We start from the raw sequence: 25,236 nt of genomic DNA, 5'->3' as shown, positions 1-25,236 counted from the left end.
GGGGGAGGAGGTGGTGGTAGTGTGTGTGTGTGGGGGGGGGGAGGTTAGAGTGTTTGTGTGACACAGAGAGAGAGAGAAAGAGAGAGAAACAGACGGAGAGCAGGAGAGAAAGAGAAGCCAGTGTGTTCGTTTCACCTCCTAATCAGTTTTCCTGGGGGATCTGTCATCGACTGCAGCAGAGGAGGCAAACAAAAAGCGGAAAAAGAAGAAGACAGTAAATTTCAGAGCAGCTGTAATCTTCTCCCATCTCAATTTGGAACATCATACAAGTAAGGAATTATCTTAGATCAGCCTGCTTGTAGATGCTTGTGGTGCACAGAAAAAAACCCCACTGTGATGTGCTCTCAGTGTATGCGATATGATATAATCCTAGGATGTGACAGCGCGTTTCATTTGTTCATTTCTCAAGTCATATTAGACACGGGTCAGATGATTACTAAAGTTGGGGTGTTCTAATGCACGAGTTTTATTTTCTTGTTTCATTCTCTGCTGATGTACACACATATATGCATTAGCTGACATTATTGTCATCTTCGGTCATTTATCACATCCCGCCAATGTCATCTCACATGAGATTGAGAGAATATTTCATACAGCCGCATTTAATATAGTTCATGTAATGAGATTGGTGCTCATATGTCCAAATGTTAATTGTGTGAGGGGATGCAGCGCATAATATAATATTAATCGCACAATATTTCTTTTCGACAGCTTGTTTATTGAACTTCACACAATAATTCTTGGTATTTAATACTGTGTAATGGTGTATTCACCTCCTTTAGTTTCAAAAATGCACTGAGAAAATGACCCCTTTTCTTTCTCTGGTCGTTAAACCATCTAAATATATTGTTAAGTCCCCCAGAAGCAAAAAAAGGAAAATCACTTTGAACCACAGAGTTGCTGTCTGTGCCCTGCTCCATATGCATGAATGCAGCAGCTTCTTTCATGATGCTCTCTCACAGAGATAACATCTATGTGTGTAATAGATTTCAGCCAAAGTAAGAATTTAATTGAGCACTTACAGCTTGATGCACACACACACAAACAGTTACTCCTCAATACTTAATAATTTTGGAGAAACTGGTTATCAAAGCTGGTGTCGCAGCAGAGAGAATTGGCTCATATTTCATTTTACAGACCAAAGCATAAATGAGGGCAACAGGATTGTGTGAATGGTATGGAAACCTCTGTTTGAACTGTGTTCGATCCAAAAGTGGAACACACACACACACACACACACAGATGAGGGGGCTTTGATGAATGTCCTGTGAGAATCTCCTCTTGCCCCATTTTCTATCTCAAAAAGACACACCATGGCAAGAAATGAGAACAGCAGCTGGAAAACAGACGCGTGGAAACACACGTGCGTGATGCAACAGCTCTCTCCCCTGGCCCCCAGTGCAAACGAGCTACCGCACAAATTTCACAGTTCACAGGCTTTAATGAGCTGCTGCAGCCTGTCCATCATAGTGACTGGTGAACACCTTAGCAGACCTTGCAGTCAGACAGTGACACCAAGGCACCTTCGTCCTGTGAGTGATGCAGCGTCACACAGACAACAAAATGAGCATGTTATGATTGTTTGTGCAAAATTGAAAGAAGGTTATTTTTAGGTGCATGTGTGATTTAGCATATGCTGAGTGTGAGAGGGCTTGGAATAAGGGAAACATGCCATGTGCTGAACTGATGTTGAGATTCCAGATAAATAAGAGAGAAAATGCTTTACTAGAGCGGCACGCAATATCACAGGAGATGATTGCAATAACAAGAACGAGGAAACTACGGAGGAATAGATGTCTCAGGGCAAAAGAAGATGACCGTTGTGCACATGCCGCAGAGACTCAACATCAGTTCAGGAGAGGAAAGGTGACAGCAAATCAAACACAACACAGGCTGACCAAAAGATTACCCCCAGCCCTCTACTCAAGGCTGTGTGCAGCAGCCTGGATCAAATGGCTGATGGACAACTAAGGAAATATAATCATACATCATCTGCTGCTGATATTCCCCTATTTTGACACAAACGATATAAAAACTGCTGGAAGATTTCCTTCGAGCTGCGAGAAGTCCACACGCTGAGCTGTTTTAAAAAGGAATGCATTTCAGGGAGGAGGCAAAAGAAAAAAAGTTACCTTTACTTCAAATTGTTGCTGAGGGGTGCAGCATTTGCTCCTGTTTGTAAACCCCTTCTTTGAGAATTACAGGAGAAGATTGAGAGAGAGGCAGCAGTCGTGGTTGCTGGGAGACTGCTGTAGGTGGATTATGAAATGCACGGGGAAAGCGAGAGGCCAGTCACTCAGTCAGGAGCATATCGAGTTGTGTAATAAAGGGAAATGTCAGCTAAGGGCAAGGAAAAGGAAAAAGGAGCAGGATGGTGAATAAAAAGCCGAGACACAGATCTCTAAATGAAAGGTTAATTGGATTCTGTTCGAGGTGTTCTCAGCCGTGGTGTTTCTGAACTGCTGTACAGTGTCCACTTTGGAGCTCTCTGTGATACAATTTAATCTCTCTTGGCAGATGTTGCCATCCTCCAACACTGGTATTACACTTGCAGATTACACTCTGGTCTAACTATCCCCTTTTATCTCTCGGTTCAATGGCAGATGACAGAAATGGACGCCCCTCTTTCCACTCCCTGCAATATCCAGATATGTGAGGTGACCTGTGACTCTTTCCGCATCATGTGGGACATGACCCCCGAGGACACTGCCAGAGCCACACACTTCTTCATCGACCTGAGCCGCAAAGAGAGCAGGGACCCCAACCGCTTTAAACACAGGGTCTGACAATGTGAAACTGCTGCACAGCCTCATGTACCTTCCTCTGTCCGATCCAATCCCTACCATCTTTCATCCCATCAATCTTCCCACTGCTGTCTAGGTTCATATTTCAGATTCACACCAATGGCCAGCATTTCTCCCCATACAATGTAAAATATGTAAAACGCATATTTTATTGAGGTCTAGTAGGGTTAACAGCCCTGTGATTTTCTGCATTAGTCTGGACACAGAAAGCAGTGGTTGCGCCCTTTCAGTCACTTCCAGTACAGGCGAAAAGAAAAATGAGCGCAGTCAACAGCTTCAGGCCAGTGATTCACTTGTACATTGTTTCCTCTTAAAATGGACAAAAACTGCAGCTGCAGCACACAACAGTTTTCATGTTAGTTACACCCAATGCGCATCATTAAACTCCCAAATTAAGAAAAGCACAGACGTAATGCAACAAAGAAGAGTTTAATTTACAATGGTTTATCTTTTTTTAATTGTATTTGTCAGGGACTATTAATCTTAAGCAGTGAGAAGAGAAACTACCCGCTACTTTCCATCTGCAGTCCCTGTATTGAAACTGCATTTCTAGCAAGCACAACATATTATTTTAATGCAGATGTTTAATTATTTTTCTAAAATTGCACTTGAGGAAACAATTGACATTTTCACACTAGTTGAGTGCCCAAAAAATAACGGTGTTCTCATCATTTACATGACCAATTACAAGCAAAACACAGTGTTTAAATCTGGACCCAGTAGCTGAGGGGTAACATTTATGATCCCCCTTCACTTCAGATGCAAAACTCTGACTGTAATTATGGCGTATAATTGCAGCTGGCATTCAACAGCTGAAAAAGTGCTTTTGTAAAGTCAAAGCAGGGATAGGACTCCCGAATGGAGAATATGCTCTCTCTCTCTGATGTACAAAGTGGCACAAACAAACTTGCATCAGCGATGTTGCTATGGATATATGGGCCTCTGAGCCTGGAGTAATTAGCTGCGCTTCTTAGAGGACTTGGCCAAAACAAAGCCGCTGATTTGATTAGATGTATCCTAGTTACAGCAGCTTGGGCTTGAAGTGGAATATCATGCTAATAAGGCAAAGTTTATGGAGGGAAATGCTAGACTTAACAATTGCATTTACATTTCCTTTGAAATGTAAATGAAACACACAGCAGCCTGTTATGACCTTGCATTCTGTCCTTGATGTCAACTCCTTCCTACTTTATCCTTCAGGATGTGCCAACCAAGCTGGTGGCCAAGGCCGTGCCTCTTCCCATGGCAGTGAGGGGGCACTGGTTCCTCAGCCCTCGGACGGAGTACTGTGTTGCTGTCCAAACTGCGGTCCGCCAGCCGGATGGTGATTACCTGGTGTCAGAGTGGAGCCAGGTGGTGGAGTTTTGCACAGGGGGTAAGACATGCCATGTCTGACAGCTAAAGCACTGATAATGTATGCCATAAAATATGAGCGCTTTAACCAATGTTATACAATATAAGAAAAAAAAAGCTGCAGTGTGGCAAAAACAGTTCTGTTTTCAGCACTGGGTAGTCATTAGCATTTGAAAGCAGTGAAGACTTTGAAAATGATTACACAGCTCGTGTCAACTTTGCAGACTATGCCATGGAACACCTACAGCAACTTCTTGACAAGGCCAAGGGCTCTGCAGGGAGGCTGCTGAAATTCTCCCTGTTTTATCGCAACCAGCATCCAGACTACTTTGACTATGTCAGGTCAGTGCTGCATTCTAATATTGATATTGTATACCTAAAGCCATGACAGCAGCCATAAAGTCTAATATCCTTTCCTCATTTCTTGGATTAGAAAGGAATGTGGAGGATTGATGCGTCCAGCCCTAAAGGACAACAGTGGGAGTCATGGATCTCCTATCAACGGCAAACTGCATGGAGTCTTCTTCAGCTGCAATACAGAATTTGATACAGGCCTCCCTCCTAAAGACTCCCCATACGGTCCTCTGCGGTTCCACATCCCAGCTGGAAACCTGCTGAACCCTAACATCTCCCTGTATTTCGCAGACTTCTACTGTATGTACACAGCCTACCACTATGTGGTGCTGGTGCTGGCCCCTGTTGGCTCAGAGGGAGACAACTTCTGTCGCACCCGTCTCCCCATGCTGGACTTGGCCTCCAACCCCTTCCTGACATACACTGCCCCCCAGGGGCCAGGGGAGGAACCCCTGTACTGCCATGCCAGTGATGTCATCCTTGAGGTGCTTTTCACAGAGCCGGTCCCCTTAGATCAGGGCCCTGTGGAGCAGATCAGTGGGCACCACCAGCTTATGAGTCTGACCACAGCCAACGCCAAGAAAGACCCAAGCTGCAAAGTGTGCAACATCAGCGTGGGCCGCTGACAGATATGATGATTTAGGACAGACCTGGGAGTGTGTGAGCATAAAATGCTTAAACACACAGCGCTGAGCCCATCATGCGTAGGTCAAAACACAGTGGAAACAGCCTACCTCATGGGGTTTCTGCATGCTGCTTTCCCTCTTCCCCCCTGCCTGGACTAGAATAGTGAGTATTAAATAGAAGACTTTTATAATATTTATCGCAGAACTCCATCATAATCACAGCTGGAAATACAGTAAACATCCATCCATGACCGTTGTAACAAAACATAACTGAAGACATTATAGGCTTGAGAAGACTGGAGAATGACAAACCAGTCATTTGTGCTCTCTGGTCTCCTCATGTTTTTTTTTTTTTAATGTCTTTTTCAAAATTCAAAAATGTCAAAAATGTGTTTGATTTCATTTTTTAGTTTTGTTGAAGTTTGATGTTGTTGCTTTACAAGAAAATTGTCTTTGATACAGCCTGGTGGTGCAAATGCTAAAAGCATGCCACTTTTAAAAGTCAGTGGTTTTAAATGTTACAGAGGTCATGATGATTTTTGCTATTGTGATAATTTTTGCTATTTCTACTTCTTATAATGACCTCTCTACAAAGTCACTGCCAGATGTTCTTTGTCTTTAAAAAAAAAAAACATATTATATATTATATTGTAATTGCCAAATGTCTAATCAGTAATGCCAAATTGTAGCTTTCAACATCCCATCCATTACTTTTACTATTTCTTTAAAAAGAATAATTACAGTTATGATTAGGAAATTCTTTATAATTCTTATAACACATGGTGTCAAAATCTTGCATGACAGACTTTGCTGATGAAAAGTGTGGCCCAATGTGACAGTGAGAGCAGGACCATTCAGTGAGGTGGGTTTTTAGAAGGAAGGTCCTATCTCAAAGATCTGTGCTATCGGTGTCTGTCAGCAAGCCTCAGCTCTATAAACAGGGCTCAGCTAAGATTAGCTTTTCTCCTGCTATGGGGCTTGTGTTTGTCACTGCATAGTAAACTCTGACCTATTTGGGAATGCCCAAAGTGAAAGGGATCCCCTCCCTGATGCACAAGAGAAATGCATGTACATGGGACATGACAAGAGGGTGTGGACTGACACAGAAAAGTATACCATTTGATGCTTTATATTAAAGAACACTGGAAAAGACAATGTGAGCAAAATGTACATGTTTTACATATTCTTTCTCTATGAAACAGCAGTTACTAAGATGCCTAAACATTTATGAAAAATAAAAGTACCAATTCAGAGTGAAAACCATGAAAGTGTAATAAAATTATTCACTTCATCTCATCTCATGAGTACTAGTACATTAAACAGGGAACATTTCTAGGCTGAGAAAGTCATGCCCTTTCATTGAGGCTCTTTCCACGACAGAGATGTGAGCTCACACACACAGCAATGCTGTAATTCTGTCCGTTGTTGTTGTCCCAAAAAGTCTTACTTTGCCCTCCTGGTAAATAACTTAAACAGAATTCTATCTTCCTCTTGGCATCAAGCACTTTAGGAATATCAATGTAAAATTCAAAGATATCTGTCTGTGGTCCTCCAAAGCGTTTCTGCACGTATGTACAGGGCACATTTCTGTAGCTCTGCCATGAATCAAAGGTGATGCGTACATTCACCTCCTTCTGGAAGCTGATGTTTCTCACTCGGACGGTACCTTCAAGGGCCACCTCAGTAACACTGCAGTTCTCCAAGGTAACCATGCTCTCTGCAAGCTTGGCACGAAAGGCTTGGAAATTTTCAGAGGGCTGTGGGAAGTCCAGTTTGAGCCGTGTTCCTGGGCAGCAGGTGCTGACAGTGCAGCTGTAGCCATCCTCTTTAATGCTTCCCGAACCTTGCAGCGATGGCAATAGGTCGAAGTCAGCATGCTCCTCTTTGTCAGAAAAGACTCGCACATCTGTTAGAGACAATCCCTGTGAGTCAGCAAACACCACATGTTTGTTCTTGATTGGGATCAAAATGTCATCATCGAAGTCATCCAATAAATCTAAGAGAGGGTGGGTCAGATTTGCTTGGCCCAAGATGTCAGAGGATATCTGCTCTGAAGCTGCAGGACGGATGCAAGGTCGCAGGGGCTTCAGGATGGGCACCCAAACATGAGGACACAGTTCTTTACGTTGATTCAAGCACAGCCTGACAGCAATCTCCATAAGTCCAGCTGACTGGGCCATTGACCCTAGGCCAACCATTGGCAGGACACTTGCAAGAGATAAAAAAAAGGGTTTCAATAAATACTGCTGCCCTGGAAATGTGATTAAACTTTTGGACATGCTTTAAATGTGCCCTAACTTGGCTGTGAGGTGCATTATGGAAAGCATCACCAGATTAAAGTGACATATTACCAAAAATAATTGCAATTAACCTGCACATTTTTCTTCTTATTATTGAAGAAGTGATGCAAGATAATGCACCCCACATTCTGCAGCAGAGTCACCACAGATTTAATTTGCATCAAGCTCTTACATTGTGCTGGACATCTCTATTCTGGTAGTCTGGTGCTCAGTGCAGGAAATACTTTCTTCAGTGTTTGTTTGGAGTTCTAGAAAAAAGAAAAACATAGTATGTCAGTATTAAAGTGATGGTATTTTCAGTGTTGCACTCTGCAGTTATAATTTCACAAATATATCTATAAGTCTTAAGTCTTTCTAAGTCTTACTTACAAACTCCCATGTGCAGCAAGTTGTAGTCTGCAGTCTAAGTCATGCCTTTGCCTGCAGGAGAGTCTGGCGTAACGTTCTATTTATACTACCTCATGTTGTATTCTCCACCCTCTCTACTGACCAATCGTCTGAATATTGTGGTTTTTTGTTCTTCCAATGCTGTTTTGGACCTGCCTATAATACACAAGTCTTTATATTTAGGGGTTCAAGCAACAAAGCTTGCTGCTGGAGTCCTATTGTTTTTGATCTCATTCTCATTCTTCTTCTTTTTTTTCTCAGCCAAAAGTGTTTGTGCAGCAAAAGCTGTAAGACCAAAAGTCACCAAAATTGGCAGGTGGGTTGCAAATTCCACCCACTAGACACTACTAGGATCATCTATGGACTTCGCTGATCTAAAGTTATCAAAGAAATTTCGACATGTCAATCTGTTTTGAAATTATACATTTTTAGACCTGTGTCCTCAAGTTCAAATTTACATAAATGCTCATAAATCAAAATTGGCTTTTGCAATTGTAACCAAACTTGGTGCATGTGTTCGGATGCTAGGTCCAAGCTTCGTTATGCAGTCTTAGGATATTCTGCCCCTAGTTGGCACCACAAGTGTGAAAAGTTTATACCTTGTAATTGGCCACATGGATTCGTACGAAATTCAGTTGGTAATGATTGATTAACGTGGGCGTGGCTTATCACAACATCTAAATTTCTAGACATTTCACATTCCAAACTTCAAAAAAATCAAAATAAATCACAATTTTTTCGGTATATCCACTGAATTGTGACAAAAGTTTACTTCAATGCAACCTATGGTCAATTCAGAAGTCTGTCCTTTTATATTTTTCAAAATATGCAAAATTTATTAACATCTATATCTCCAAAAGTCTTCATTCATATGCTATCAAAATTAACACAGACATTCTCTAGATGGTAGATATCAAGTGTTTCAAGTGGTGTTCAGATCAGTAAAAAAGGTGAGTCCACAGTGGTATTGAACATCTTGCTGTAATTTGTACTGTATGCACATTTTCTATTTCATTCATTTTTTAAAACGATTTTCACCCCAAAATTTTTGTTTTATTAACCTCTCTCTTCTCTTCTTCCCAGGCCTCCACCAGCTAGATGGGTTAGGGTTTTGTGTTTTGTTTGCATGCATCACAGTCATTAATCCAAGTTATTCATTCTCATTGACTTCAATGCAGTAATTTACTAATTGTATACAGATATAAGTTATTGTTTAGTATCAACTGCTGTCAGAGGTAACTGCGTTATCCTGATGGTCTAATGGTCTATACAGGTTCTCTGCAACTGCAGGGTCACCTGTTCAAATCTGACATGGTGCCAATGTGCGTGCATCCTCGGGGTTCTGTTGTGACATCTTGTGTTTTAAAACTTGTCAAATTATGTGCTTGTAATATCCACAATCTTGCTTTAATTGGTATTGTAAGCACAACATTTTCTATTTCATCCCATTTTTGAACAAATTTCACCAAAATATTTGACAATACACCTGAAACCAGCAGAATGATGTGTGATTTTTTCAGAATTTTATCACCAACATTTTGACTGTTGTAAGCTCGAGTCAGCTGCATCTGGTCTTCTGCTCTAAAAATGTCAAATTTTGCAATTTTTCGCAATCTACTTGGACCAAGATTGTTGCTGCTTGTGGCTATATGAAACTTAAAGTTTGTATGTAACCTAATTCAGTGTCTGACTGTCAGTATAAAAACAAGTTATTTCACCAGTATCATAGCTGTGAAGATTTAGGTCAAATTGTCTGTGCCGTAACATTAGGACTATATAGCCCAGTGTTGATGAGATGATGAAGTTCATATAGGTCAGCTGGTGTAATTCTACTCTCCACTGCATTGTGGAAACTATTCCAGTCATCCAGGGCTATACTCTCAGGGCTGTCAGTGGACACAGGTCTAACTGAGGCCCGGGCCTGCATCCAAGCCGCCTGCCTGGCTCCTGTCCTGAAGGGATCACTGTCCTGTAGCCTGTCAGCATGTGTGACACTGAGGAGTGCTGGATTACAAACGACTCTCAGCATGCCTGTCACTTGACTGAGGAAGCTATTTAAGTTTTTTGGCTTTGTAGAACTCAGGAGGTAATAGTGTTGTACATGAATCAATCCAAGTACGTGTTTATATATTGAGTTACATGAAACATGTACCACACATAAAATTCCAACACGTACTGAGATTTATTTAAACACCAAATCAAATTCAAGGGCATTATGATCACTTACAACCTCCAAATTGCTCTGCAAGAGGTTGCAAGATTAAACAAGTAAAGAGGCAAATTATTGCATGATGAGAAGTCCAAAAATGTGAATGGGTACGCTGGGTGTTAAATAGATAACAAAATGAAATGCTTTCATAACAACTTCATCATTTACAAAAATTTGAATGGTTTTATTTTTCTCTCAAATCAACAATTTCAAAGATTATCAAGGTCTAAATGATTCTGTTTTTACAGCATTCAATTACTTTTAATGCTGCTCTGACGATAACATTGAGTTATAGGATTTATTATCAGCAGGATCAACAGTGCAGTTCAAGAAGGTGGCACGTAGGTCAGTTTTGCAATGGCCACTCTCTCTCAGGCCCAGTTCAAATTACTTGGGAATTTGTGTGAGGGCAAACAATGACAACTGATTGGCCCCACTGAATCTCTTACATAACAATGCTATTACAACAGTTACATGACAGTAATGCACATTAATGTAATTGTGTTATTCAAATATGGCAATCAAAAGAACTCAAGCAAACGGACATGCACATTAACATGTGCGCCTTGGGCTTGTAAACACTATGATGCACTGATGAAATTTCACCTTCGAGTCATTTGATGCATCTTGTTATTGAGCAGCAGAGAAAAAGTCCATGAAAGTCTAATGAAAGTCATCTGGATATAGTAACAGGAAAAACGATGAATTAGCAGATTACACAGACTTGCCTTTGCCAGTCTCACAGACATCAACACACCAGAATACATTGTAATTATGTAACCAAACCAATGCTGTGACATGATTAACAGCATAACTAAAAATAACATTACGAAACTGAAAAAGCTGGTTTGGTGAACAGGGTTCATTCATCAGCAATCAATTCTCATAATATTACACACTTAATATTTGCCATTCATTTTTTTCAATTCAGTTACATTTCTTGTACTCATGTCACCCCAAATGTCTTTGTTTGTATCCCACAAGTTAGTGCTTAATCCTGACAACAGTGAGAAACAAATGTGATCTCTGCAGGTTAAACTGTCCGTTCTTTACTACCGCTGTGTCACAAAGAAGAGCCACAGCTAATTTTATGACCTCCTGGAGCCAAAAACTTCCACACCAACAGAAGCACCTGTAACATAAAACACACCATGTATTAATTGTATTTTATTGTTTACTGTAGTTCAGTGAAATTGCAACTCATTGTAAACACATTGTGGTTCTTGAAAGAGACACTTTTCTTTCATAATCAGTTGCTAAGAAACAATGAGCACTGCAAAAAAAAAAAAAAAAAGAGCTAAAAATAAATCCAGATGTCACTGGAAAGCAGGTGCTTATGTAAGATCTGCAGAAATGAATTAGCAGATGTCTGTACAAGAGGGTGTGAGGGCAATATTAAGTTAATCAGGAGAGATGACACGTTCAAGTTCATTGTTGCTTACCTAGACATTTAAATTAACTGCACAGCTCCACTTGAAACGAGTGGTGCTATGGTTCGATAGCGCATTAGATGCTGAGAGCCCTCTTCAAGATCCACCACGTACTCTCTAAGAGAAGAGACACCGTAGGGATATTATCAGCTGCTTCAGTATCTATGCAGAAAAATTTAATTGGGCTGGATGTATAAAGGTAACACTGCCACCTACTGGATAAAGAAAACAGTGACAACGCATTAAAAAAAATGTTGATGAATTAAGTACCTCTGATCATCTGTTTCGGGCTCAACCAAGATGTTTTCCTGTCTCTCTTTCACTCGCAGGAACACAAAGGAGTCCAAGCAGGGCTCTGGTACTGGGATTACATTAAAATAGACTGGATTTAGTGTGACGGTCAGCGAAAATGTCAGAGCAAATGCCACCATCTGCCAGCGCATGCTAATGGCAGTATTTTGGGCATAGCTCATCCAAGACCTAAAAAATATGAAGAGAGCCTGTGAGCTAAAAATAGAGATGGGTGTAAGAGAAATTTTACCTGCTTTGAGCATATCAACTGTCTGTAGGTTGGGGGGCATGCGCTTCAGTGCTACAGCCTTCAGGTAGGTTTCTGTGTTGGCATAGTACCTGGATGCCGGAAAAAAAAACTTGTGTCAGGTAAAGCAATCATAAACAAACAGCTCAAATGACCGATTTATTATACTGTACTCACTCTTTGGCAAAAGCAAACTCTTCAGGTGAAAGCAGTGACGGATCTCCTTCACCTCGAGACTTTTCTCTCTCAAGCACGTGTGGGAAGAACTTTTCGATCTAGACGTGGCACAAAAAATAGGCAGTTTATGTCATCCCCGGGTGAGATGAAAGCTTCATTGCTGTACTGTTGACCTGACTGACCTTCTGCAGACGAGAGCGCAGGTAGCTGCTGAGCACAAAGCGGATCCTGTCTATTTCCATGCGATGGACACTGGCCTTCGCATCACCTTTCTTCACCCGCTGCAGGTTGGCTTCCTGATGGACGAAAAGTCATAACACTGTCAGAAATGAAGATTTCTTTTATTCAGAGTATGTCAATATAATCACAAAAGTAAAATAAGAAGAACATATAACATTTTGATATATCTGTGTGGCTATAATCTGCTTGTTGTATGCCCTTTAAATGAGTATTCTGGTATGAGACTAGACACCTCACAGCTGGATCTGGCATTTGGACTCCCGACAGCCACCATGTAACCTCAGTCACAGTGATACACAATTAGCCTACATAAATAGCTTCACATTTGTTTGAAGCTCAGCATGGTAAACCAATCCAACTCATACATGTTACTGTACCGTGTGGTACACTGTATATGCGCATTACAAAATGAATGAACTCATAAGAGACCAAATATCCTTTCTTACTGATTAATTTATATATATATTTATTTATTTATACCCAAAGTGTTTATTTGTCCTATTATGGAAGGAGGTAAAGCAAGCAATGAACCTGAAAATATGATATTTTAATTAGTATGAATGACTAAAACATACAGTTCATGATAAAACTGCTTTGACTGGTGATTCACCAGTCATTTGCTGGTTCCAGGTTCTCAAATGTCAATCAGTCAAATGTGATTTGCTGTTGTAAAATGAACATTTTGGAGACTGTTGGGTTAACAAAACAAGCAATTTGAAAGTGTGACTTTGGGCACTGGGGAATTATATGGGGCATTTTTCACTATTCTATTCTAGTATTCATGACTAAAAAGTTCACATTGGTCAAATGTAACCAAGTACTGCACATTTACTCCAGTACTGTATTGAAGTATATTTTTTGGTACTTTACTTGAGTATTTCCATCTCATTCCATTGTATACTTCAACTCTACTATTTTCAGGGAAGAATATTGTAGCTTTTACTTTACTACGTTTATCTGACAGCTGGTTACTTTAAAAATTGTGATTTTACACATAAAAACATATGATCCACATTTAAAATATGAAGCACTAGCATAGATTAAACAGCCCAGCAGAATATATCAGGTGGAGCTGATATAGTTCATATTAGCTCCACCCGCATCAACTACAAGTGCTGGTGCTGGTTACATATGAATGCATCAGTATCATCAAATCATAAAATACATATACAGTATAACTCTCACAGGAGCCATTATCTCATTCACTTCAACTTGAAAGTACATTTTTAGTGCAATTTCTTATTCAGATGGGATTGTGACAACTTTTATACTGAATATGTGTGACTGTAAGCTATCAGGAGCGTGTCTGTGCATAAACAAAGAGGGACATTTAATTGTATTTACCATGTGAGTCAGCTGCTCCATCACACACTCCACCACCTCTGATTTGTTCTCCAGCAGCTCCGGTGAGAACTTCTCATTCAGCCAAGCCTGTGAGTGACAGAGAGGAAACACAACTGTGAGGTCTGTGTGCCCCATGTTCACTATCAGTTAGGATCATTTTAGTAACATTAGTTAACTCACTTCTTCCAGTTTGGCTATGAGCTCCGCCGGGGTCATAATAACATCCTCCTGACTGTCATCTTGGTTGATGTCGCTGCCGTCGTCAGACAAAGCGTCCGACATGGTTCTCTCTTTACGAAGTGCGCCGACAAAATATCGAAGTTAATCGAAACGTACACGATATGTTGGACTATTCAATATAATTTGAAAACGATCCAAACAGGATAACTTTTAAAACGTTTACAGTACAGACAACCGCTAACTGCAGCGTGTATTTACTAGTGAACACCTTGTTTATTCGCGCCACTGAAACAGTTCTCGCGAGAGATATTATTGTATTTCATCCCCGCGTAGAGGCTGCAAGGCAGGGTTCGTCACAGGCTGTTTAGCGTGTACTGCTTTTCAACACGCTTCACCACTCAGATGCTTTACGTTATATATATTAAGGTTCGCTTAAGTGTCATATTTGGAGTTAATGTCCGCTGTTTTTACTTAGTGATTTCTACGTAATTTAACAGAGCAAGAGCCAGCTCCTATAAGTCGGTACTCAGGGTTTTCTGTACACATACACCCTATGAGTATAGTGCCATATGGTATATACAGACGGGTGACAAATTAAAGGAAAAATCTGTACAGGCCTGAATGCTTGACCCGTACAGTGAGGGGATCCGGTGGCTCTGTTATGCTTTGGGGGGCATTTTGCTGGCATGGTTTGGGTCCACTTGTCTCCTTAGAGGGAAGGGTCACTGCAAATCAATACAAAGTTGTTTTGAGTGATCACCTTTATCCTATGATGAAACATTTCTATCCTGATGGGAGTGGTCTCTTCCAGTGCCCCCACCCATAGAGCACGAGGGGTCACTGAATAGTTTGATGAGTATGAAAATAATGTGAATCATATGCTATGGCCTTCACAGTCACCACATCTCAACCCAGTTTAACACATATGGGAGATTTTGGTCTGATGTATTAGACAGCGCTCTCCACCATCATCATCAAAACACCAAATTTTAAGAATGATGTTCATCCCTCCAGTAGAGTTCAGAGACTGTGGAATCAATGCCAAGGTGTATTGAAGCTGTTCTGGCAGCACATGGCGGCCTGACACCTTACGGAGACACTTTATGTTGGTTTTTCCTTTAATTTGTCACCTGTCTTTTTATTTATATATATATATACACACACATACACACACAGTTTGAGTGAATATCAAGAATATACATCTAGCACTCTGATTTGAAAGAGAAGCACATTAGTAAGTAAGTAAAGTTTATTTAATATAGCACTTTTCTTAGAGCAAGGTCACAAAGTGTTTCACAAGAGTAAAACTGTTAAAGAAATAAGACCATAAAAATAGTATAAGATATAATAAAAGAAACAAACAATAAAACATAAGCAACTACATACCTTAAAAACACAAGATACAAACACAAGACAGTAGTGAAATTTAATGACAACAAAAAATAATTTGTATCACCAAAAAAGTGCTCTTCTGATATAATGTCATGGTGAGTAGCAGGAAATGGACCGAAATGCAGGAGGTCAAGCAATGCTGAAGAGACTTCTTTATTGAAGAGTTGCAGGGGAAAACAGAAGGCTGGCTGCCCGGAACAAAACCGAATGCAGAACAAGAACAAAACAGAACCAATGATCCAACAAGACTCAACTGACAACCAGACCTAAAATACAAACTGAACTATCAGACAACGAGGAACAGGTGACAAGACACAGGGGCAGGCTGGGAGCTGATAGGCTGTGAGGACACTGGGGGCAGGGCAGGGCTGAAGGGACTGATATAGGGCAGGTGTGAAGGTGACAGCAGACTGGGGAAGAATACCGAGACAAGGGCAGGGCTAACGAGGACGCATGCAGGGCAGGTGTAAGGAGGAGTACATGAACACAGGAGGAGTGAAGGAACACGCAAGGGAAACACAGAGTAACAGAAAACCAAAACTCAGAGAACACAATACTTTAAATCACAACCCAGTATAAATCAAACTGTCCCAGAATTACACAAACTTAAGCACACAACACCACAAGCCAACCACTGCAAGATAGTCCGTCAGAGATACAACTCAACTCAGCCCTCTCCAACACAGTCCAGTCCCAACATAAGGGTGAGAAAGGCTGAGGTCTCTGGATAAATAAACCTAGAAACACAGAACTACAAGCTAACCAATAACCTAATAGTCTTTCCAAGAAACAACTCAAATAACATGAAAGAGCAAAATCAAATGACCAAAAGGACTGAACAGAAGTGCAACACAGAAAACCAAAAGAACACAAAGAAGCAAAGAGTCCAAAAAACAAACAAAGTCCAGCCAGGATGTGACATATAACACTAACAAGTCAGAACTCAGCTACCGGCATCCAAAGCATAAGAGATATTGTATATGGAAGTGTGCATAGTTTATAATTGCATGGCCTATAACTGACAACGAGTCGTTATTGGCTTCCAAAACCACAGTAGTTCACAGTAGTCAAAACAGGGAAGCTAGTTTCCCAAAGTCAGCATGATATGTCTCATCTGTACAGTTCTCTGTATCCTGTCTCTTATCTTTCACCCTGAGTCATCTCTACCACACTATCTGGTGTGAATTAAGCAGAATACCATTATCTGCTTCAGTTGTTTCAGCTGTTTCGTTTCAGACCACATTTACCCCTTTTTCAACGAAGGCAGTTCAAGGGACGGTTTGGAGCCGGAGCCTAATTTCAAACCAGTTCTTCATATTTCGACAGCCAAAGAACCGGCTCTCGGACAGGAAAACTGGTTCCAGAGCAGCACCAACTCTTTGGTGGTCTAGAAGTTAGAACTGCTTACATCAGGGGCTGAGGGAGAAGGGTCACCTTACACTACACACCCCACCTCACCCCCAACCCTAAACATCCCCTTCCTCATGCCTAAACCTAACCAGGTGGGTGTGTCCTGTAGATACTGCACGTTCATGCAGTGGCCGCAGCTGGATATACTTGTTATCATAACCAACCAAAATCAAAATGTATTGTGTTTCTTCAGAGGGAAGAGATTTTGAGTCAGGTAAAAGCTGATAATATGACACTTTATCTAAACCATTTAGATATGTGGTCAGTTTATCCAAATAATGCCTGTTTGGAAATTAGCTGTGAGACAGCCATTAGTCATGTGATACAGTCATGTGACTCAGTAGCCTGCAGCAGAATTTCAGGCAACGGAGATAATTTCCTCTTTCTCTTTCCTCGTTATTGCTCTTGCCTCAGAATTCTTTGTTATTTTCACCAGTAATGATGTTGCATCCTCTGTGGCATTATTACTACTGCAGTGACGCACAGTATGGCACCTCAGTTCTCACAGCCGCTTCCTCTTGGTTTCATCTGTGATGCATCAGACCTACAGAGAGCCAGGTTGCACCACAACCTGGAGAACTGCAATCACTTTTGTAAAGCAGATCAGCAGACAGCTTACATTCATGTCTAGAAGCAAAGTTTACGCTGAAAAACAACATGAAGTGAAGTTTGAAGGCAGAGTGAATGCTTAGGCACTGCAGTGCCATAATGCTCCTTCATTCACACTGGAGTGAGTTTTATTTTACAAAAGTGTGCATGAAACATGACTTTGATGGTGAAAATATAGGCTTGTCCTTTGCATTTTGTCACCATGCTCTGAGTCATTCAGTGAAAACCTGCTCGTGTACCTGAACACTCCTTTGTCTCTGGTGAGACAAACTCCTAAAACCAGATGAATAGCGATGGTGCCACACAGTCGCCAGCTGACAAATTAATAGTTAATGAATGAATCTTTGAATGATGGATACGTTTTCATCAATAATTACTCTGACATGGTGAATTATTGATTTTTGAATGGAGAAATCCTCAACATGTCTGCGAGTAAGAACAAAGGACCAACAGTTTAAATCTTTTTATTTGTGTTTTTGTATCTGATTATTTAATACTGTTTAAATACATTTGAATGACAAAGAGATCTGCATAAAATATCTATTAAAACATCCAGTATTGATGGCACATACAGTATTATACAGAATTATGTTGAACAAAATTCACAATACAGTACAATGAAAAAGTTTGCAGCTTTCAAAACAACGTATACTGAAATTGTGCAACCGAGAACAAAAATGTGCAAGATCTGTGGGTTTGACACAATTTGAATTGTGATAGTAATTCTGGTAGCAACCTGTAGCATGTACATTGCTCGCATTGCATGCTTATTGTTTAATTTGCAGTTAAAGAAATATCACATACAGTTTATGGGAAATTTCTTACACAGTTCAGCTGTGAGTTAAAAAAAAATAATAATGCAAAACCATCACTGCTTGGACTTCACTTCCCTGCAGTGTATTTTGGTTTTGGTCACAGAAGATCAACACAGTCAGTCAGTTAATTACAGTACTGGTTTCCAAAAGGGTGGTGGTGTAGTGGTGTCGCCACAGAAATCAATTCACCTTTTTCAGATGTCTGATATCATGTGTGTTTTGCGTATTTATGTAATGTCTAAAACACACATAAGGTTTCGGTTCCAAGCCGCTAAGATTACACTGAGCAATAGAAAATTGGGTTGCCTTCTTTGATGTAAAGATGAAATAAAAAAATTTTAAAAAACTTTTGACAAGTAGAAATGACTGACCTCTGGAGTTGAAATGCAAAGAATCACAGCTTGTGAGGGAAAATGGGATTAGTAAGGGCATATCCAGGTGTGGGACCAAACAGAGGCATAGGGTAGGGATATGGGTAAACAGCAGAGCCAATGAGAGCAGTGTGAGCTGGACTCACTGGGACATGCCGATACATTAGCTGAGACTGAGGTAGCCTCATTCTGTTGGGGAGAAATGCGGGGTGCAGCGGGGGTTGATGTCGAGAGTCTCTCCCTGATCTGTCGTAGTTCGACAGGACATATGACACTGGCATGGTGGCGGTGGAATGGGACAGACTCTGCTGAGTCAGAGGAACCTTTTGTTGCATTGTCCTGGATTTCTCCCTCTTCTCTGTCGGATAAAGCCACGGAGTCACGTTGTTCAGCTTCTTTGCACAATTCAGAGAGTCGTTCTGCTGCGTCAACCTACTCTGGTGGATTTTATAACCTGGTCGAATAGGAGCAGGGCGCAGAAGTTGTACAGATTTTGGAATAACTTTGGAGAAACTAGAGGTAGACGTTGGAGCCCAGTCAGACTTCACAGTGAAAGATGAATGAAAAGGTTGAGCGAAGTTTTTGGCACTCCCTTTGTGGATTGGCTTCCAGGTAGAGTCTTTAATTTGGCCTTTAAGTGAATCTGTGGAGCTGACGTGAGAAACGTCTTTATTCTGTCCTGCAGGATCTTTAGATATCTGACTGCAGCTCAGAGACTTGCTGTCCTCACTAGAGCTAGATGTGTTTTTCACAGTGCTGGAACAGTTTATTGGCAATTCTGAGCTTGATGCAGGTTTATCTTCATTACTTGCTGGAGTGTCCTCTGATGAAACAGAGTAAGGGGAGGGGCTGCGGGAAGAGGAGGAGGATAAGGGCAGCGGGGAGCCATCAGAGGAGTTGCAGTTCCGGCTGGAGGAAGCCCAAGCTTGAGACGGAGAGCACTGGATGACGGAGGGCCTTTCTTTATCCTCACCCTGTGGGCTCATTGGCAAGCTGAGGCTGGCCTGAGCCATTCGCTTTTTCTTCTCCAGAGGAGAGATGATATCTCCAGCAGCTGAGGGGATATGAGCAGTCCAGGGGCTTGTTGCAGGGACCTGCAGACGGTGGGAACATGCATAGACAGAAGTGCAAAGATCGGTGACCGCTCGGTTTGGCTGAGAGCAGTCCAGATGGTGTCTGTCAGAGGTGGCTGGCCAGAGAGCAGAGTGAGGGTGTATCCCTGCTTCACTTTGGCAGGCAGCCTCTGGACTCCTCTGGGTGAGTAACTGCAAAGTAATACAGGGGACCTTTAAAAACACAGTACAAATTTCACTATTTTTTTTAAAAACTTTTCATCAGAAACATAATATGCTACCTCAGAATCGATCTCTCTGTCCGACTGAGTCCTTTTCCTCTTCCCCTCAGCCTTGTTGACCTTGCCCTCCAAATTTCTTTTATATGGCTTCCGTGGTTTGCTTGGAGGCAGAGGTTTATCTTCCTCTCCTTTTATGTGTCTCTCAAAGGGCAGCACCAGCCTATCACGTAAGCAAGACATTTATTTCTGATTTAGAATCAGTTCATATAGTGACTGAATCAACAGAGTCGTTGGAGACAGAATAATCTTTACCTCTCATAGTGTCTGCGAGTGCAGGTAGCAGCACTGGTGCTGCCTGGACTTCCTCCCAGCTCATCGTACACTTTCTTCCAAAGACGTCGTGCTGTCACCTGTTGGATAACACATGAAGAAGAGTGCATTTGTAACAACATGTGTCTGTGATGGTTACAATATTTACCAGCGGCCCCAAAATGTGCAAATTATCATTTATGATATATGTTATTGGTAACACTTTACTTTACAGGTCCTTTAATTTAATACTAATTTCCTGGAAAATTTATGAGTAATTTGCAGGTATTTAACAGTTAATTTTAAGGAAATTTTACACAGAAAAAATGTTAAGTTGGTTTAGTTGGCAAATGCCAATTCATCATATTCCAGTTCATATGTATTTGTTCAATTTCAAAAATTCATAATAAATTAAACTCTTAACAGTTCTTTTACTGACAGGAAATACTTTTCACTGTGTAGTGCTGTGTGTCAAACTACATATTAGTGTATCAGGTGGTTTCCTAAAAACTGTCTAATGAGCACATTTCCAGTATACTACCATATTACATAATCCTTTCAAAGAAATGTCCTAATAATGAACAGCTGCACAGAAGCAACATTTAGGAAATGATTTTAAAAAAAAAAAAAGATGTGCTAATAGAGCCTTTGACACACAAAACACACTAAAAATACTTTTTGCCATTGGTGCCATTTCAATGAGTTGAACTGGTCCCATAGTGTCAACAAAGACAAAAATGTATGGGTGGTGATATACTGAGAGCTCAGTAACCTAAATGTCCCAGCTGCTGTAACCACCACATTACTGCACCTGGCCTATGGTTAACATTTACGCTGTTTGCATCAGTCACACATTGTAATTTCTTTGAACAATAGTTGAATAAAGAACTTGTACTTACTGAATCATAACCTCCCAGTTTCTCAACGGCTTTGTAGATCATCCATAGATTGACTGAAAGAGAAGAAGAAAAGCATGAGAACTATTTTCATTTGAATTCACAATTCATATGGTGTTAGTACAACAGTGAGCACGGTGAGAATGCATGTCGACTCACTCTGTTTGAAGCCCAGATGTGGGATCCTTTCTATGGGTGTACCTCTGCCCTTCATAAAAGAGTGCAGACTTGACACAAATGACTTCTCCTCCATCTGCAGTGGATTGGGCCTCACTTCTTCCTCACATTCAGTTGTAGAGTCATGAATCTCAATCACTAAGGGAGAAGTCTAACAAGGAGAAACCAGATGCATTAGAGGAAAAATCTGACAAAAGTGTGTTTTGCATCAAAATCAAAGTGCTGCTGTAGACGTGACATGGTCTACTGTGCTGATATGGAAAACCTGTTTTACAGTTGAAGTTATGATCACAAATGGGGAAAAAAGTCACATAGAATTGTCTCATGGGACACAAATGTAGAAATGAAACATCAAAATCAGAGGGTAGGGTTTTACCGCTACTTTCAATAGAAAACCGCTAAACATCCTGTCTGGAGAGAAAGCAGCAGACTTGTGGGGTTTTTGGTCTAGAGCTGTCAGTCACTGGTATCACAAATGTCACTTTGAAAAACAAACATAACCCAAAACAAAAGATTTATTCTTACTTGTAATACAAAATGTTGCAAACAATACATCAGCGGTGACTGACAAGAAGATGCTACCGTAGTATTAAAAAAAAAAACTGATTCCGTGTTTGATGTATTTTGGCAAAACTGGGGTCAACAACTTTGAAGAGGAATTTACGTTACCGAGAATGCCCAGACTACTCAGAAATCCAGAACAAGAAATTGACAATGTCACTATTTGTGGTTTGCAAGAAAGGAGAAATGAAACTGTGAAGGTACACAGAATTAAAATAATCCGTTAAAAAGCTTTCAAGAAGAGAACAACAAGGACTGAAGAAGAGGATGATAATGTTTCTGTATTTTTTTAGTTAAATTAAAGTAGTGCTGTTCACTCTTGTTGAATGATTGCCCTGATATTACACAGCATATTCTCATACAGTTGTTGAATGGCCTTTAAAGTTAATCATTTAAGCAATATTCTTGATAAATAACTTGGTACAATATAAGGGTAAACTTAAAAACTGTATTGTGTTTTTTATGTGGACAGAATACAGCGCGTGGTATGTATCAAATGATAGTTGTGAGAAAAACAATATTATTCCTGCCATGTGAATACAACCTCAAAAAGCCCAAATTGTCATCCAGTCATTTCTGTTTTTGCAGTGAAATCAAAGATTACGGTATGTCACAGCCGATATTTAAATGTGAAATTTCGATAGATTGGATGTCAAGAGAGACCACAATGGACAATGTCAATATTTTAGTTTGAATCATCACCCTTAAGATGCTGCTTTATATCTGTGGCAGTAGTTGTACAACAAAACAGCTCAAGGTGGTTTCATATTGAATCAAGTTCCTCTATGCGGTTCCTGGTTCCGAGAAGTAGGCCTCTAGAGTGAGTAATAGTGAAGGTGCAGGCCTCTAACCAAGATAGCCCCAACTGAGTCACAGTTCATCTGCTCCACACTGCTGTTCCCAGCTAACAGCCAACAGCTCTGACTTTCCACTGTTAGTCTATATGACCAGGGAGAACACCTCAGTGACTGTCATGTTTGTATTACAAGAAAAAAAAAAAAACAGATGACTGAGAATCATACTTTACAAATCACATTTGAATTTCCTGTATCTCCAGATTTGGCTTAAGAACGAGGAATATCTGCAAAACTACATTTGCATCTGTATTTAGAGATCTGGCAGGTGATGAGAGACTAAAATTGTAAATTTTTGCTCGGGATCTTGCATAAGATTCACCAGTATTCATGAAGGGCCTGTTTACTTTCAGTTATTGTTTTCAGAACTGATTCACAAAACTTTCAGGTCTATGCTTCAATGGTTGCCTACAGGAAACGTCTGCACTCTAAGTCACATACTGTAGCCCCTTTGCTGCAGATCTCACTCTAGCCCAGAAAACAAATATCATTGTGAAACATTGAGTTAATTTCCACTAGAAGAAATTTATTTTTTGGAAAACTGTGTGGGTGATGTTGATGTCAAAGTGTTGATATGTGACTCTCACAATGATTGTCAGCGGTGTGCTGGATTGATGCTATCGGCAGGCCAGAAGTCACCACAGAAACCGCCAGGCTTTCAAATAACATCAGCCTTGGAAATTTGGTGAGCTAATTTGTGTTTCTCATATTGTACCTCTCATTTCAGTTACCAGAATGATGGCTGTGAGCGGACCTCCTGCAGTTTCTGTATGTGCAAAAGAAATATTGCGGTGTGTGAGACGTGTGTGTGTTTGGTGGCTCTCTCAGAATACAAAAGCAGAATCACTTATTCCTCGTTACTCATTTCACAATTACCCACTGAGATGAAACAACTGTACGCACACAATCAGCACTTCAAAATTTGCCACTATCTCAAATTCACTAAAAAAGGGAAATGAAAACACAACGCACTGTGTAGTCATCACTGTAGTCACTGATTAACTGTAACTGATGAAAATTGCCCAGGCTGAAGCCAGAAGGCCAACTGACATTTTATCAGCAGTGACTGAGGTTAGTACCTGGTTTGACGTCCCCTTCTCGTCTTCACTGGCTGTGGTTTGTTGTGACGTTTCTCTCTGCTCCTCTTGAGCTTCAAACAATGAAGTGAGACACAACAAGGACAATATATTTAGCATGGCACAAATAAGCCACTTGAATATTTGAATTTGATGAGCCACAGTCAAACACTACTATACGCAGCAATACACAGTCTAAATAGACTACAACATATCTTTAACCAAATCATCCAAGTTGAACATCAGTGTAGTGGTAGCTTTTGTCGTTTTTGTAATGGTCAGATGACACATCAGCACAAAAAATCTGTAGAACATATTGTCAACTGAGTCTGATATAAAACCGCAAGTTGCAAAACCACTTCCTGCTCATGAACATAACCGCCCGTATGCTGCACTGTATGATATTGTAACACAAAAACTAGAGTATACGGCAATAGTGAGATAATCCGCAACTATAGATTACATGTACATACATGTATGTGAAATGTAATTATAAGATATTCCATGAAGTTTGGTAAACATTAAGAAACACATGTACAGTGATACCAATGCTGGTGGTGGGATATGAGATGAAGCATTAACAAATATTTAACATTTTATTCTCATGTGTTATGTGTTTTTTTTTATTAGAATTTAAGGTATTTTTGAGTTTTTCTGCCTGAATATCCATGTCCACATTGATGGATTATAAAAAGTAAAAAAAAACAACAACACATGTGTTCAAAATGAAACACCAAACAGCTTGGGAATTAAATGCAGTTCTAAGAATTAAAATGTTACTCAGCTCAATACCTTGCAGCCCTCCTCCCACGGTGATATAATTTGTGTGCAAAACCAATATGCTTCTCTTTTGAGATCACTTGTTTCCTGTGCTGCGGCTTGAACCTTTAATTCTGCTTTCAGTAGCTTCTAACTTCTCTATTTCATGTGTTAAGGAAATATTTTTGACAGATTATGTCTCCGACATAAACCGATACTTTCCGCGAGTCTGTTACCTTATGTGTCAAGAAATATTCACACAATATTGACCTTTGTGTTATAATCAGATATTAATCTCAGTCAAAGTATTGTGATGGTTTGAGAATTTACTTGAGATTGAAGTAAATGAAATTCTCAAGACTTTCCGATTCAAATTCAAAATCACTGAAATTAATCTACTTTCACAAAAACAGATTTAATTCAGTTTTCATACATTATGTTAACAAAGGTCATTTAAATGTATTAATATTTATCAAGTTCAATATTCAGCAAGTAACTGGTTGTAGTGTGTACATAGAAACAGTAACCGAACAACAACTAGCGTCAAATAGAGATAAAAGTAATTCTCACCCATTGCCAGAGGAAATCTTCAGAGGTCTTCTGTTCTCTGGCTTTACTGTGTTTTGTGACAGTAATTCATGCAGCGCCCTCTTCAACTTCACACCACGAAACAGGAAATTGTCTCCACAGGACAGTTTCATTGGTTGACTGATCGCACCACAGCAAATGAGTCTGGGAAACTGAGTTTTTTTCTTTCATTCGAGTTCTCTC

General features: G+C 40.4%; 4 protein-coding genes across 4 annotated transcripts; 1 reads left to right on the top strand and 3 right to left on the bottom strand.

Annotated features, from left to right (window-relative positions):
- The first annotated feature begins 92 nt into the window (after positions 1-92).
- LOC122993663 (phytanoyl-CoA hydroxylase-interacting protein) lies at positions 93-5,503 on the top strand. Its single transcript, XM_044368017.1, has 5 exons — positions 93-269; positions 2,604-2,780; positions 4,005-4,179; positions 4,382-4,499; positions 4,591-5,503. Exons 2-5 carry the CDS (start codon positions 2,604-2,606, stop codon positions 5,135-5,137), a joined length of 1,017 nt encoding a protein of 338 aa, XP_044223952.1. The 5' UTR covers positions 93-269; the 3' UTR covers positions 5,138-5,503.
- Positions 5,504-6,250: 747 nt separating this feature from the next.
- On the bottom strand, positions 6,251-7,906 carry ppp1r3c2b (protein phosphatase 1 regulatory subunit 3C2, duplicate b). The gene is made up of 3 exons (XM_044368028.1): positions 7,807-7,906; positions 7,610-7,685; positions 6,251-7,345 (listed from the first exon to the last, which is right to left on the bottom strand). The coding sequence occupies exons 2-3, from the start codon at positions 7,621-7,623 to the stop codon at positions 6,484-6,486; spliced, it is 876 nt and encodes a 291-aa protein (XP_044223963.1). The 5' UTR covers positions 7,624-7,685; positions 7,807-7,906; the 3' UTR covers positions 6,251-6,483.
- Positions 7,907-9,987: 2,081 nt separating this feature from the next.
- gins4 (GINS complex subunit 4 (Sld5 homolog)) lies at positions 9,988-14,234 on the bottom strand. The gene is made up of 8 exons (XM_044368003.1): positions 13,943-14,234; positions 13,763-13,849; positions 12,361-12,474; positions 12,179-12,276; positions 12,005-12,093; positions 11,734-11,824; positions 11,476-11,580; positions 9,988-11,165 (listed from the first exon to the last, which is right to left on the bottom strand). Exons 1-7 carry the CDS (start codon positions 14,042-14,044, stop codon positions 11,484-11,486), a joined length of 678 nt encoding a protein of 225 aa, XP_044223938.1. The 5' UTR covers positions 14,045-14,234; the 3' UTR covers positions 9,988-11,165; positions 11,476-11,483.
- Positions 14,235-17,812: 3,578 nt separating this feature from the next.
- arid5a (AT rich interactive domain 5A (MRF1-like)) lies at positions 17,813-25,141 on the bottom strand. The gene is made up of 7 exons (XM_044367991.1): positions 25,036-25,141; positions 23,710-23,780; positions 21,198-21,366; positions 21,042-21,094; positions 20,146-20,243; positions 19,894-20,053; positions 17,813-19,804 (listed from the first exon to the last, which is right to left on the bottom strand). Exons 1-7 carry the CDS (start codon positions 25,037-25,039, stop codon positions 18,563-18,565), a joined length of 1,797 nt encoding a protein of 598 aa, XP_044223926.1. The 5' UTR covers positions 25,040-25,141; the 3' UTR covers positions 17,813-18,562.
- Positions 25,142-25,236: the final 95 nt, after the last annotated feature.

Source organism: Thunnus albacares, chromosome 2, assembly GCF_914725855.1.
Source record: "Thunnus albacares chromosome 2, fThuAlb1.1, whole genome shotgun sequence".
In the NCBI taxonomy this organism is placed as follows: domain Eukaryota; kingdom Metazoa; phylum Chordata; class Actinopteri; order Scombriformes; family Scombridae; genus Thunnus; species Thunnus albacares.
This window is presented reverse-complemented; position numbering and strand designations above follow the sequence as displayed.